Source organism: Penicillium chrysogenum (assembly GCF_028827035.1).
Source record: "Penicillium chrysogenum strain IBT 35668 chromosome Unknown utg000005l_segment0_segment0, whole genome shotgun sequence".
Classification (NCBI taxonomy): domain Eukaryota; kingdom Fungi; phylum Ascomycota; class Eurotiomycetes; order Eurotiales; family Aspergillaceae; genus Penicillium; species Penicillium chrysogenum.
In genome coordinates, this window is record NW_026622753.1 from 1,203,817 (window position 1) to 1,218,611 (window position 14,795).

The 14,795-nt window shown below is 47.9% G+C and overlaps 8 protein-coding genes across 8 annotated transcripts; 4 read left to right on the plus strand and 4 right to left on the minus strand.

The window, feature by feature from the left end:
- Positions 1 to 812: 812 nt before the first annotated feature.
- On the minus strand, positions 813 to 1,935 carry N7489_008858 (FAD-binding oxidoreductase; the record flags this gene model as incomplete). Its single annotated transcript, XM_056714608.1, has 2 exons — positions 813 to 943; positions 1,035 to 1,935. 2 exons carry the CDS (start codon positions 1,933 to 1,935, stop codon positions 813 to 815), a joined length of 1,032 nt encoding a protein of 343 aa, XP_056562230.1.
- Positions 1,936 to 2,245: 310 nt separating this feature from the next.
- N7489_008859 (uncharacterized protein) lies at positions 2,246 to 3,238 on the plus strand (the record flags this gene model as incomplete). Its single annotated transcript, XM_056714609.1, has 1 exon — positions 2,246 to 3,238. One exon carries the CDS (start codon positions 2,246 to 2,248, stop codon positions 3,236 to 3,238), a length of 993 nt encoding a protein of 330 aa, XP_056562231.1.
- A 509-nt stretch (positions 3,239 to 3,747) lies between these two features.
- N7489_008860 (uncharacterized protein) lies at positions 3,748 to 4,683 on the minus strand (the record flags this gene model as incomplete). The annotated part of the gene is made up of 1 exon (XM_056714610.1): positions 3,748 to 4,683. The coding sequence occupies one exon, from the start codon at positions 4,681 to 4,683 to the stop codon at positions 3,748 to 3,750; it is 936 nt and encodes a 311-aa protein (XP_056562232.1).
- Positions 4,684 to 5,883: 1,200 nt separating this feature from the next.
- On the plus strand, positions 5,884 to 6,497 carry N7489_008861 (uncharacterized protein; the record flags this gene model as incomplete). Its single annotated transcript, XM_056714611.1, has 2 exons — positions 5,884 to 6,006; positions 6,060 to 6,497. 2 exons carry the CDS (start codon positions 5,884 to 5,886, stop codon positions 6,495 to 6,497), a joined length of 561 nt encoding a protein of 186 aa, XP_056562233.1.
- Positions 6,498 to 7,033: 536 nt separating this feature from the next.
- Positions 7,034 to 8,200, plus strand: N7489_008862 (Gfo/Idh/MocA family protein; the record flags this gene model as incomplete). Its single annotated transcript, XM_056714612.1, has 2 exons — positions 7,034 to 7,070; positions 7,140 to 8,200. The coding sequence occupies 2 exons, from the start codon at positions 7,034 to 7,036 to the stop codon at positions 8,198 to 8,200; spliced, it is 1,098 nt and encodes a 365-aa protein (XP_056562234.1).
- Positions 8,201 to 8,648: 448 nt separating this feature from the next.
- On the minus strand, positions 8,649 to 9,062 carry N7489_008863 (uncharacterized protein; the record flags this gene model as incomplete). The annotated part of the gene is made up of 1 exon (XM_056714613.1): positions 8,649 to 9,062. The coding sequence occupies one exon, from the start codon at positions 9,060 to 9,062 to the stop codon at positions 8,649 to 8,651; it is 414 nt and encodes a 137-aa protein (XP_056562235.1).
- Positions 9,063 to 9,794: 732 nt separating this feature from the next.
- N7489_008864 (uncharacterized protein) lies at positions 9,795 to 10,655 on the minus strand (the record flags this gene model as incomplete). Its single annotated transcript, XM_056714614.1, has 1 exon — positions 9,795 to 10,655. The coding sequence occupies one exon, from the start codon at positions 10,653 to 10,655 to the stop codon at positions 9,795 to 9,797; it is 861 nt and encodes a 286-aa protein (XP_056562236.1).
- Positions 10,656 to 13,053: 2,398 nt separating this feature from the next.
- On the plus strand, positions 13,054 to 14,559 carry N7489_008865 (uncharacterized protein; the record flags this gene model as incomplete). The annotated part of the gene is made up of 1 exon (XM_056714615.1): positions 13,054 to 14,559. One exon carries the CDS (start codon positions 13,054 to 13,056, stop codon positions 14,557 to 14,559), a length of 1,506 nt encoding a protein of 501 aa, XP_056562237.1.
- Between the last annotated feature and the right edge of the window lie 236 nt (positions 14,560 to 14,795).

Here is a 14,795-nt window from a genome sequence, read left to right on the forward strand (position 1 = left end):
GTTGTTATAGCACATATGCCTCATCTTTCGTCTAGCGTTTATTGGATGAATGATAATTTGTTTATTTGAAGCATGGGAAGGTTGTATCACTGTACGGAGTACTGGATATTGCCAACCCAATTCCAATTTGAAACAAAACGGCCGTAGTAGAAGCAATGGTAGAACCCACAACGGTAGGGATTGTAACTTGTCAAAGAGAGAACAATCTGAGTACTCTAAGTAACAATAAAATTAATTATGAAGAATCAGATTATATTCTTTCTCTGTCCTAAGATTCCTGGTCTTCAGCCATCTTTGATAGCGAAGCTAGAATTAGCTCCGAGTCTATAGCATTTGCTAGATACCACTTACTATTCTATAGTAGAGGAGCTCCTAAACTTTATTTGCGATCCTATAACCATTCAAGCCGTCTATAAGATAGCCCACTATTAGAAAAGGAAACGCTCCGCTCTCCCCCTATTTGCCCAAGACCTGGTAGTGCATGGCAAAATATATTGTCCGGGTCCAGCCGTGCTTTCAGACGCCGCAGTCTTGCCGCCCCCTGGGCCCCGAAGAACTCTTCTACATCCACCTGGTCTGGAGGAAAGAAGCTGGGGAACCCTCCTTGCAAGGAAAGCCCGTCCCGATCAATTGTATCTCTCAGTTCCGTGACCCATGTGGCCGCGTTGGAAACGTCCTGGGCGTCAACAGGTCCAGATTTTGTGCCACCATGGAACCCAAGAATGACATGTTTGTATCGATTCGCAAAGGCGGACCCGACTTCATCCGCGATTCCGTCCCGAACCCCCTCCCATGGTTATTGTGAAAGATGACTATGGACATCGGATAGGGGGAGGCTGCTGTGCAAGGATGGCGCCGACTTTGTGTTGCATCCGGTCAACGTTCCGACTGCGAAGGAAAGTGGGTGATGATGTATCTCCTGCGCCATAGGCGGCTGGGGTAGCTGGAGACCGAGCGTGCGAGTCAGCTTGACTGTCTGCCTTTCATGAACGGGCTCGGCTAGTCATAGCCTGGATGCATGTTGCAGCACTTACTCTCTGTGACCGTATTGCCCAAAACCTTGCCGGCCTGGACCATCTGGTCGAGAAATCTTTTGGCTGGTGCAAGGCCCTCGTTGGTCACAGTCCAGCACCAAAACAGAACCAAGCAAGGCTCAGATACTGGCATCGGAACCATTTCAGGATGAGCGGCAATAGCGTCTCCGCTAAATTCATCGGGGAAGTCCTCATCTAAGAGCTTGTCGATTCGGTCCATAACAGCTGCAGCATCGCTTAAGGGGAAAGCAAGGAACCCAGCATATAAGTCGGGTACCGGGTAGACCTTCACACGAAGCTCGGTCACAATGCCAAATGTGCCTGCCCCAGCGCCCCGTAGCGCCCAGAGCAATTCCGGATCTTGATCGGTGTTAACAATCTGTCCCCCCGCCAGGACTACCCTAGCCCCAAGGATCTGGTCAACCCCAAAGCCGTAGGTTCCAACGTAGAAGCCATATCCCCCACCGCAGGCCCATGAAACATATCCCACAGTATTTGTCTGTCCAGTCGGGGTGAACAGGCCCTGGGAGCCGAGTGTTTCTTGCAGGGTGCCGGCGATAACGCCCCCGCCGACTCGCGCACTGGCTCGACCTGGTTCAACTATAATTGAGTCAATTGCGCGCATGTCGATTAGAACGCCACCTTTGATCAAAGAGCGACCGAAAAAGTCATGGCCGCCGGAGCGAACGCAAAATGGGATACCACTTGTGTTGCAAAATTGAATCACCTGCGCAACCTCCTGATCTATCACAGGTTTAACACAGACCAAGGGTTGCTCATCCAAGGCATGGTTGTAGAAGTTAAGGCAATCTTGGAAGTTGGAATTGGTCGCAGTGTAAATTGACAGGCCAGGAATGAGACGCCTCAATATAGGCACTAGGGATGCTTCTGTCGCTGCCATTTTTCATATGTGTTGTCAGGACGAATAGGAAGAATATTTGGGCATAATGTACCTGGTGAACTAGTACATTTCGTGACGTCAATTCATTCGGAATGAGAGACCCACGATGCGAGACTTAAAGGTCAATCTGGATCCACCTGAGTTTCCTTTTTAGGTCAGAATGCGACATCTGAAACTCAAAGACCCCATTGACTCGATTTGCGAGACAGATGACAAAGAGCTATAAGAAGACTACCTAGGTACTCCGTATAGTCCAGGGCCATGCTGTTGATGCCAATCCTAACGGGTGGACAAGCACTTTGCTTACATCATGGACCTCGAAACCGACATGTCACGTTTCGATGACTTCGTCATCCTGACTACCACCTACAAGACGGTACACAATCATGAGCTCACGGTCAACCTGCTCTACCCCAACAGCCTGAATAAGTTATCCCAGCAATTGCGCACTCGTCCAGTCCTCCTCCGCTATCATGGCGGGGGCCTCGTTGCCGGTTCCAGCCTCTATCCCGCCTTTTTCAATCCTTGGTATCTTGAGCTAGCCAAAGAGAACTCAGCGATCATTGTGTCCCCGGACTACCGACTGCTTCCCGAGTCCTCTGTTATGGAAATCCTTGAAGACGTTGAGGACAACTGGAAGTGGATACACCAAGCCCTACCCGCTTTCCTCGAGCAGCAGACACAAGGAACCATCCAAGCAGACCTGAGCCGGATTATTTGCGTCGGTGATAGTGCCGGTGGATATCTCAGCTTACAGATGGGCCTCAACCACGCGTCCGAGATTCGCGCCATCAACGCGGTGTATCCCGTGGTGGATCCCAGGAGTCCGTACTTTTGCAACGGGCAAGAAAGACCGGTGTTTAACATGCCGACCATCCCCCGAGACTGCCTTGAGCGTCACATGGCAGAAGTTAAACGACAGGAAACGCTCACGCAAAAGCCGGTGATTGTATCGTCCGGGGCTGGCAATGAACGACTGGAATTGATGTTCTCGCTCTGCCAACATGGACGACTCGGCAGTCTCTTTCCTGACAACACAATAGCCCCGTATCCTCTCAAGAAGCTAGACCAGGGCGCTCGCTTTCCGAGAGGCGGAGTTCTCGTGCTACATGGAAAGGATGATACTGTGGCGCCGGTAGAGCAAAGCTATGGGCTGGCGAGCAAGCTTGCTGAGATCGATCCTGAGCTGAATTTCAAACTCATCGTACGGGACGGGGAGCATGGGTTTGATCATTCAGCAAAGCTGAGGGATGAGTGGTTGTGGAATGCAGTCCAGGACATTCTGAAGGCCTGGCTCGAATGAATAGGTCCGTACGAATGATGCAGGCCTTCGTTCATACTGTGCTTGTAGGTCGACCTACAAGTCACTTACATCTGTGGTTGTTGGCCCAGGGCGCTGAGTTGTGGTTCCTCCCCGCAATATGCGGTAGCACCAAATCCTCTTACAATTACAATTACAACAATACTCCCATTTCGGGCAGCAATGGGATCCAGAAGTCTGTCACACATAAGGTTACATTTACGACTGCTGACGGACGTGAGGATGATGCTGTCGAGATGGTGGATAGGGGCGAGAACTACCCACAGAGGAGGTGATAAAGTGGGCGAGAATGTTAAATGTCACTTCTGTGATCTTCTGGGTATGGCTGTATTTAAGACTTATTCAGAAACATATCGAGTCATCCATGAAACCAGCATAGACCTCAAGCAAAATGCGAATGAAGAGAAAGGCTACGAAGGAAATGGTTGACAGGTAAGATGGTGTGCACAAATTATGCTATCAGACCGCCCTCCCCTCTTCAAGTACCCTGTCTAGGACGTTCCATCATGCGCCAAACTGGCAGAACATTCTAGCGCGAAGCCAAAGCCTCGAGCATACCACCCTTGCGACCAGTGGCTTAGCTCCATGCAATGAGGGGCACCTCTAACCAAACTCTTATCAACACGAACACTCTTCTTGAACGCCCGCGCGCAGGCCTCAAGTTCTTCCTCCGAACTAACAAAAAAGGGATCATCTTCCACAAGAGCAAACATCACGGGCACTGACACATGCGCCGCCCACTTCTCTTTCCATACAGGGAGCCACACAGGTGCAAAGTGAGGAGTTTCCGCATATGGAGATACAGCATTGAGGCGTTCACTTTGCTCCAAAATCTCGGGGGCGACAGTCCCTGGTTTGAACATCACAGTATCTTTGTCATTCACAGGGAATAATCCGTGGTCGGCGTCCACAGGCAAGAAAGATGGGGTGAAATTCTTCATCGATTCAGGCTGGCTATTGCCTAAGCCACTTGAAATCATACCACCAAGTGGGTATGACGGTGTATCGTCTTGAGCATGCAAAGCTGCGGCGACTATCCCTCCCATGCCCCCTAGGCTATGGCAAAAGAGAACGAGACAGTTGCATTTGTTGGGTACGCCAATCTCGGTCCAAATTTTTGGCAGGATGTAGCGGTGCAACCAGATACCAGTCTCTTGGGGGAAGTCAGATCCCTCTGAAATGGGCAGAATCGAGCTGGTTCCTCCGTAAGAAGGACGATCGATGGACACAAAAGGCACCCCGAATGCAATACTCGCCAACGAGGCAGAATACTTGGGAGTGGCATCGAAATATTGACTATCATAGCCTCCGCCGTGGAGGCCAACAATCAAGGGACGGTTGTCGGCAGACAGTGCCGATAATGGTGGGATAGACTGTAGACCTGCCACGGTGCCATTGTTGGAGAGGGTGAGCTGAAACGGCTGCATTGTGGATGAAATGAAGGGCTAATAGACCTCTTGAGAGATTATGAGACAAGACACTTGGAAACACTCAAAACTAACATAAAGGGACGTTAAATATGTATGAACGAGCTTTAGATGTTGATAGAAACGGTGAATGTCTTTCCGCTAACCCCGCTTAGCATAGTGGGGCGAACTTAAGGCTTTATACAGTTGTAGATGAAAATGAGAAGAATCAGGTGTATGGCGAACGTATTGGTTAAATTCATGATGGGTAAAAACTCTGTCAAATCTCTAGAATACACAATAGTCCGATTTTGATTCTGTGGTTCCTGGAAGATATCAGTGACCAAGTAATTTCGTTAGATACTCAACAGGCTCTTCGAAGCGTCCACATGCGTCAAAATAGAAAATTCTACTGAAGGGCATTTCGATACTCCATGTAAGGTCCGAGAATATGTTAAAACCTGAGCCCTTTTCGTACTGGCAGGTAAATATCCGGAAGCTTTTGTGCAGCACTTGCGTTTACTCCACTAAGTCCGAAGAGTTCAGACCCACAAAAGTAAGCGGATTAATTGTGTCAGGCGTTGTCTTGACATATAACTGGTGAAGTATGAAGTTGCTGCTGATCTGATTGGCATTTGGAGTCCCTCCAAATGAAAGGTGGGGACTGATTTGCTAAATCAGTACGATGGAATGGAAATACATGGTAGGACTAGGTTCCCTAAGATGGTTTAAACTCCCAATGCGTGGATATATAGCATAGCTTTCGCTTTCAGCCCCTTAAAGTAGAAAGAGTGTCGAAAACCTGGCATTCGTATGATCCTAGACTTAGTTCCTGTCAGAGCTAGCAGCAGTTTCTTCTCTGTTTCTGTAGTACAGCAAACCGGGTTAGCATGACATACAAAGAGGCTCTTTGTTGCCCATTCCAAAAACGCTTGGTATACTTGCTGGTTATAAACAAAGAGGAAAAGTCCTCGTGTACAAAGGTATTGTGCTCCAAAGTCTAGATACAAAGACGACAAAGACGGTTATTGGGACCAAATAAAACGTTCAGACTTAAGAAGCCAAAGTACATATACAGTCTGTCCTGACTATATAAAGCGTCCTCTTCACCTCGAAGATTATACCTCATCAATCCCAATTCCGACTATCCTACTCACCAGCATTCTTCTCATACATCCTAACAATTACTAACAACTCAACAGTACCATACAGCTTGCAACCATGAAGTTCATGAAGTCCGGCAAGGACAAGGCTCCAAAGGAGCGTTTCCCACTCGAGGCAGCAGAAGCCTTCGAGCCCGAGGAGGACATGTACCGTCAGAAGCACCGTACCGGATCTCCCCCGGTAATCTCCTTTGCTACTTCCCAGACCCTGCACCTGAGACGACCCTTAACCAGTTCCGTTTCCAGCTCCACCGAGAGAACGGGGTCCAGCCCGGTCTCGTCGGTTATCTCGAGAAGTATGTCAGCGCTACGCATTTGGTCTGGAGCATGTGTGCTCTTCTGGCGGATAGTAATATCGATCCCGAGTGGAAAGATACATTCGAGATGTTCCGCCCACAGTGGGGACAGTTTGCTAAGAGCTGGGAGATCCACGGGAATACTTCGCCCACTTTAGATGTTCCTGCCTCACCAGTCCGTATCATGTGGATTCGGAAGCCTCATAACCTTGATATGTATAAGCTTTATGCTGTTAACCCTAAGGAGAAGAAGCGTGATCAGGAGGCTCTGGAGGATCTCTGGAGGTGGATGCTTGATGCGCCGCCCGAGGTGATTGTTAAAGGGGCTTTTATCATTAGGCTTGGGGTCGAGTCTTGGTTCCCTGGTGAGATGTAGAGATCAGTTAACCTTCTACTGGTAAGTATGGGTAGTCATTTACTGTTCTTTTGTCTTCTTTTATATTTGATGCGCGATCCAAGGGGTGCTTAGTGCTGTTGAAATAGACCAAAAGAAATGCCAATTTTGTCCTGACCTGAAACCTGCAATGCATTAATACGCTCCGCATAACAATACAACATAGTAGCGATGTAGTAAAGTAGTGAAGTAGTTGAGAACAAGAACGATTCCATGGCATTGTTTATCGGTTATTGTCCGTTTCCCATGCGGATTCTGGTTCCCGAGGCTTTCAGACAACGTCGTGAGGGGTTCGAGGGAGTTCGGGCAAGAGACGAACTTGCTCTTTCTAGAAGCCACATTTATTGGTTTAAATCATAGGAGGGGTTCGGGTTTTGATTTCCAGATGTAGTGCTGGATTTCAATAAAAGAACTGCTCACGAGCCCAGAACATCGTGGCAAATCGCATCTCTTTCCATCTTCTACAACATAGTAGACATTCTTTCTTACAACCTTCCGCTGCTAAAGACATATACATCATGCCTGGCTTACCCAAGGTTCGTTGGGGTATCATTAGTAAGTTCTGAGTTCATTTCCGAGGGCTCTCGGTGTTGATTGTGGACGTAAGCTAACACCTCTCATAAGCTACCGGAATGATAGCCCAATGGTTTGTGGAAGACCTGGTTCTCGACTGGCCAGAAGGAAAAGTAGAGCATGTTATCCAAGCTATTGGCACTTCAAGCATCGAAAAGGGCCAAGAATTCGCGAGAACATACTGCCCGAAACAGAAACCGAAGGTCTATAGTTCTTATGAAGAAGTCTACCGCGATTCAGAGGTTGATATCGTATATATCGGAACCCCCCACGGATTTCATTATCGCGATTGCATGGAGGCAATCTCTGCAGGCAAGAATGTCTTGTGCGAGAAATCCTTCACCCTGAATGCCAAACAAGCGAAGGAGATATTCAATGCCGCCCGCGAAAAGAATGTCTACGTCGCAGAAGCAATGTGGCTCCGGCATCGACCACTTTTCACCGAACTGAAGCGATTGCTCCACGAAGAAAAGGTCATTGGGGATGTCTTCCGGGTGTTCTCGGATTTTGCGTCTGGTGTTGATATCGCCTCCCTTCCACCAACCTCCCGATACCGCAACCTTGAATTGGGAGCGGGGTCATTGCTGGATATTGGAGTTTATTCGCTTACTTGGGCGAGAATGGCCCTGGGAGGGAGTACACCCGACCAAGATGAGATACCGCGCATTATGGCCGCGCAAACCCACGAGGAAGGTGTTGAAGTGACCACCAGTACAATTCTGCGGTATCCCTCGACTGGAAAGCAGGGTATCGTTACCTCAACAACTAAAGCTCTCGGTGCTCCTGGTGAAGTATTTGCTGTTGTACACGGGACCGATGGGTATGTGGAAATTGAAGGGAGGACGCCGTCTGCGCCGGAATCATTTACTGTGTGGAACAAGCAAGAAGGGAATCCGGATCGTGCGTTTTTCCCGAGGGATATGTGTCAAGGGAAGAAATATGAGTTTCCAACCCTGGGCCGTGGCTTTGTCCATGAGGCTGAACGAACGGCACTTGATATCCTTGAAGGCCGGAAAGAGAGCAGGATTATGCGTTGGGCCGAAACACTGTATATGATGGAGATCATGGACGAAATCCGACGACAGGGTAATACAGTCTATCCTGGAGAGTGATGAGACTGGATTTTCCTCTTTATCAGCTTCGGGTGTTGGTCTTTCAGGAGGGCCATACGGACTTGGTAGGGAACTCCGACAATTAAGCATATCAGATTCTGTAATAATTTGAAAGGGACGAAAGTGCTTTGACTTCCTCCTCTTATATTCGAGTAGTACACAAATTGAGAACGTGGCTCGACAACGTCTTTCGACGTGAAGGTAGTACGGCAGCACCTTGTCTGGATCTCCGCGACATCGATATCGTCTGGGGGTGGATGGCAAGCTGCACTGATGACCGCGCTATAGTTCATTGCAATCGGAATGGCGGTCGATTTAAACCTCCGAAACATCAAAATAAGAATAGCCACGACCACAATTAGCCATGGCATAACCATAACCCCCGGACCAACGGACGACGCACCTACCCATGTAAGGCTCGACTGCGATGATGACAGCCTGGGCACGTTCACAGCCAACACTGTAGCAATAAATCCCAGGTAACCCATTGGGTATAACTGGGTATGGTATAACGAAAGGCGCCAAGAATCAAGAGCCATAGTGTCTTGCGCCACATGGCCGTATACCAGACGTTCGTAAAACTGAAGGATCCGATCGATACCCACACCCGTTGAGCGTGGGCAACATTGATTCTTGCGCGCGAGGGTGCTGCCAGGACTTGATTACAGTAGCTGCTTGTGGCGACCAAAGTCATCACGACGATGTTGACAAGAATATGGAGGCCGGTCGCGATCTGACTTGCCTGGTGGCATGTGCCTTCATAGATAACGGCCGACGAGGAACCCCATCCAAAGCCGCCAGAAGCAGCCTTTGTGGCCAATTTGACCGTGAGAATAACATCGGCGAGTAGCGGCAGTGCCATTTCCAATGTGCAAAGTAACAACTCGGTAATTCCATTGTTTCTTGGTTGGCAGTGGTGGGGGTTGGAGAACCCTTTGGGCCGTTATCTGCCGCTTCCCGGGCCGGGGTATCGCGTTTGTTGATCAGTTGGTATGTTTGGTCCACGATTGAAGGCTGCCTGCAATGAGAGGCTTGTCAATGCTGACCGCAAGGCAGACCAGTCCATTTCACAGGACCACACGGGCCGTTGAAGAACTCTGCGTTAAAATGGAGCGTACCTTCGACTTCACTGTTAAATCACAATTTGCGATGGCCCCCGGCTGTGTTGGGGCCAAACAAGCCTCATTTTCGGGAAGGTAGCGGGCGACCCTCTCACTCAGCTTAACCCATCATCCTTGACTGACCCTTCAACGCTTCGAGATTCACCGTCCACCAGTCGATGAGGGTTTAGGTGTCTTGGATCGGTCCCCATAGTCCTGTATAGCTGTGCCGTGCAGAAAATGCTTTGATTGTTATTATTCATGTGGCAACATTTCGGGGGTAACATAGCTGCGGTAGGGGAAAATTTATTTGTTTACAATGAAAATGATCCGAAGAGAAAAGAAACTCTGGAGAGACAGAGGATAGAGGGATGTTTGATGTGGTTGCCTCAGGCTTCAACAGTCTACAGGGCATTTTTTTGGAACATTTTAGATGAAATAAAACATGCTAGTTGAACTATGATTTGCAAACAACCAAGACAGAACTCCGATCACTAGGCAGGAAACAGACTTTTGTTAGATTGGCCGAACCGTTCCCAGCCAGTGGGTGTATTCGTAGCGCGCATCCAGTAGCCTCCAGACCCGTTCTTCGTGACGATAGCCACAGGTGTTATCGTGAGGTGCCAGTTGTTTACAATCATGGGGTTGACAAACATGACTGACGCTTTTTTCCCATCAAGGCTGGCGCCGGAGAAATCAAGGCCTGCATAATCAAATGTTGTCCAGTGAGACACCACAGCAACCCCTAGGCTCATAGTGCCACGCAGCGCTAAAGTGAGAGACTTGGATGCATGATCTTCTGAGAATCGAAGCCCCTGGCGGACGGATTCGGTGGATGTATATTGCAGTGTTGCGAGACGTATATTCCGTGCAATCTCAGCAACCGACTCTTCTTTCAGCTGCTGAACAGAGAAAAAGCACCGAAAAGCGCCAATACTACAGCGAATGTAGTACGTTCCGGACTTTGGGGGCTCAATGAAGCGGCGAAGGTTGATAATCCCAAAGTAGTCCACTGGATCAGGGGACATGTTTGTAGGTAGAGGGGAATAGACGGATTTCAGATACCATGCAGCGATAACATCGTTTCGTGTGAGTTGAATATCAGGAGAGCAGTCTTTCAGCTCTGCCTGTGATTTGACCCGCAGTTCGTCAACCCATGCGCCTGGAATGTAGATAAACTTGGCTGCGAGCTCCGCAAGGAACCCAAACTTCACAGCAAGGATCGTCAGCAGCACGCGCCACACAGTCACTGCTAGATTGAATATTCCATTGTCGTAATGCTGCGCATGCGTCTGGTAGTGGAAATTCGATTCGGCTTCGGAACACTCATTTTCGACTTTCACCAGATCAGACATTCGAACACCACCCCGGTGTCAGGCGGAAGAGCAAATGAAGGAACTGGCCTATTAGACAATAGGTCACAAAATGCCTTGACCACTTCCCAGCAATCATTGCCATCACATATATGGTGTGATATTCCAAAACAGAGCAAAGTAGCATCCTGTAGGAAAGTGACGCGAAGGCGGAAACTGTTCACGGGACTGGGTGAAACATTGAATATAAATTTCTCATCAACTGCAGATAATTCGGGGCTTTCCATAATGCTTGGCTCTTTCCTATGCTGTCCGTGATGGATTGGAAGATGGGTAGCCAGTGGTTGGTCAATAGCCCTGCTGGCATAATCGACCGTAGAGCCACAGGTGAAGGACCATGGTTTTGTCTTAGGGGAGATATATAAGCGGGCCGCAGTAATGGGGAAATGAACTCACATCTTTGATCAAATCACCGCCAAGTATTGGCCATAATCCGACCAACTCGGTAAGTTTCCCTTCCAAAATAGACGAATCTAGCACGGCATCGACGACCAAGCCCGTATAAATGGTACTGTAACTCCCTATAGAGCTGACACTCTTACAGGCGTACTTCGAAGAGCCCGAATTGGGGCCCTCCATTTCCAGACGGGGAGCAGCAAGGAAGGTTCTAGGGAAAAGGAAAAGAATAAGGATGAGATCCCTTTCTCGATTGGGCGAGTGCAGTACATATACTCACTCGTGACAAGAGCGATGCACCGCACAGTAACAATGTGATCGGAGTATATGTATAATTCAACAATCATCTAGAAATTTGCGTTCGAAATTATCCAAGATTTACCCATTTTGGCTTCGAGTGGCACATACGTAGTACTGCCTTTTAAATTGGCTGAACAATTCCTCCTCTAGGAAAGCTGTGGTTAAACAGGAATGTCATTTCCAATAAGCCTCACTGTGCGAAACTACTAACACATGCTCAAATCCATCTGCCTTGTAGGGAGTAGAGTTCTAGCTACATATGCAGGGTTTTGCATTTGCCACTGCACCTCAGCATTGCTGCATATGCAAGCTACTGGTAAATTTCCTATTTTGTTTCTAGCTCATACAAGAACCAATCTAGGGGCATCACCTAGCTAAGGTCATTATGATGTATTGATGTTACTATGCGATCTAGGGCTAATGTAGGCCACTTGTCAGCTGAGCTGGCATGTTGGGCTATACCTATGATATGTCGAGTGCAGTACATTGTATGGAGTAGAGCCCTGTCATAATAGCAGGCTGACTGCCTAAGGTGGACAGGACTTCTGCTCCTCGTCTAGTTGATCTTCCTCTCTCTCTTTTTCGCATCAGCTCACATTCTACGCATGGACTTAGGGTTTCAGTACACAGCCCCACCAGACATCAGAAGGATATGTTCGTCGCTCCTCATAAATTGTGGAAGTGGAGTCGACAATTTATGCAGGACTGGGAAGATGTGCCTTGATGAGTTTACACCAAAGATCAAGATCAAATAAATGCGCTCATCGAAAACTTTCCACATGCCATTGGGCAGAAGCCCCTTCTCGGCACGGAGCTTGTGCTCAGATAGTGAGAGAATTATCGATGTTGGATCTCTACTGCTCAATACAACTGTACCTCTTGTCAGTGTCACATACAAAATACACAAACGGTAAATCGTCACCCTGTCCACACTTGGGATAGACAGAATAATTGTGCTGTCATTATTAGGATTCATTTCCCCTTTATCCTTCATGAAACAAACTTTTACAAGTTCGGTGATGTTGAGAATGTAATCCTTAGGCAGATGTATCGTATTACAATATTAATTTCATCTTGTGGTAGGAGGGGACCGGAGCATACAGTCATTCTCGAAATCGGCTTGACCAATACACTGTGAGTAACTCTTTCCTGGTCCCACCACCAACGCTTTAGCGCAAATCATTTATTGAGTAACCTTTGTATATTACAGTATCAAGTCATGGATGTACAAGTCTGGTCATAGGAGAGCCACTGCCGCCTTGTCTCCACAGGTCTACCTGGCGTTCTAGCCCCAGCGCCAAGACAACGCTGCTTATTTGATTATTTTCAACCATTCTCATGTTACCTGTATTCTGTGCGTCACCTACGCTAACCCGATGACCCCGCCTAGAAGCTTGGCAATTTTATCGACTGTCCTAGACTTTATCTTTTCCGGCGATATCTATGTCTTCGAAAATCTAGACTGCGGATAGTAAAGACAAAGCCCAAGAATATCCGTTTGCAGAGGAAGATTTTAATCGCTCTATTACCTATAGTGACGTCATATAAATTTCCTAGTTGATGTACTATTACTCCTAGATATATAAACTACCTTAATCTCGGTATGTCAGCTATATAAAATATTTAAATCCTTGACTATCCTATTATATCACCTCACGCCTTTATACCTATACTGATATTCCAAATGACGGAGAAAACTAATAGTAAAGAACAACGTCAAATTTTAGAAAATGAGGGCTGGTCCGTTGTTTATGGTGACCTTATCAACGAATGGGATATAATCACAGGCGTTGCTTCTATCCCTTTCGGCCTTACTGGTGTCTGGTTTTCCCAGCAGGTTCAAGCTCAACTGCAGAAATTTCAACAAAGCCTAGGTGATGTCTCCGATTATATCGTCAATCAGGCAAGAGACTACCTAAAAGATCTGTTACAACAAAAAAAGCTCGGCGAGGGTAGCTTTAATGGATTAGGGGTCAGAGTCGGAATCCTCACGATTAAGCGTCGGCTGGAATTCTTGGGGGGGTGGACGAAACTGCCTGACAATTATAAACCGTACATTGGTTTACGCATCACCAAGCCTCTGCCTTCATTGCCTCCACCGCCGGGGGGTGTGGAGGAGATTCCTTCACTTGGATTTGAGCGCGTCTACCCACAAGATGGCCTCGGAAATGGTATCGGAGGCTACGACCTAAAGTCGAGCGCCGACCAAGCATTCGCGTTTGATTACGACCATAGCGGAAAGCTTGATCATCTCGCTCTGTATCGGCCGGCAACCGGAACCATCTGGATCCTTAAAAACAGCGACGGCCTTTTCCAACATGTCTATCAGCAAGGAGATCCCGGAAATGGTATCGGAGGCTACGACTTAAAGTCGAGCGCCGATCGGGTGTTCGCGTTTGATTACGATCACAGCGGAAAGCTTGATCACCTTGTCCTATATCGACCGGGAACTGGAACCATCTGGATCCTTAAAAACAGTGACGGCGTATTCCAACATGTTTATCAGCAAGGAGATCCCGGAAATGGTATCGGAGGCTACGACTTAAAGTCGAGCGCCGATCGGGTATTCGCGTTTGATTACGACCATAGCGGAAAGCTTGATCATCTCGCTCTGTATCGGCCGGCAACCGGAACGATCTGGATCCTTAAAAACAGTGACGGCGTTTTCCGACATGTCTATCAGCAAGGAGATCCCGGAAATGGTATCGGAGGCTACGACCTAAAGTCGAGCGCCGACCAAGCATTCGCGTTTGATTACGACCATAGCGGAAAGCTTGATCATCTCGCTCTATATCGGCCAGCAACCGGAACCATCTGGATCCTTAAAAACAGCGACGGCCTTTTCCAACATATCTATCAGCAAGGAGATCCCGGAAATGGTATCGGAGGCTACGACTTAAAGTCGAGCGCCGATCGGGTGTTCGCGTTTGATTACGATCATAGCGGAAAGCTTGATCACCTTGTCCTGTATCGACCGGGAACTGGAACCATATGGATCCTTAAAAACAGTGACGGCGTATTCCAACATGTTTATCAGCAAGGAGATCCCGGAAATGGTATCGGAGGCTACGACTTAAAGTCGAGCGCCGATCGGGTGTTCGCGTTTGATTACGATCACAGCGGAAAGCTTGATCACCTTGTCCTGTATCGACCGGGAACTGGAATAGTCAGGATGTTAAGAAGGTATTAAGTCTTGCTTACTCTCTGAAAACAATTTGTTTACTGCTGTTTTAACCACAGATTGACAACAAAAGTTTGTCGTACTCTTCCTTTTTATCAATGTTTGAGCTCCATAAGTGAATTTTGCTGCTCAAAATAGGAACTGTAGTCTCGCGTTCCGCACACAGATTGAACTAAACTTCTGAACCAAGACAAAATTGCCATCTATACATGTTCACTTACTGTGTAAATTTGAGAGATTGCTAT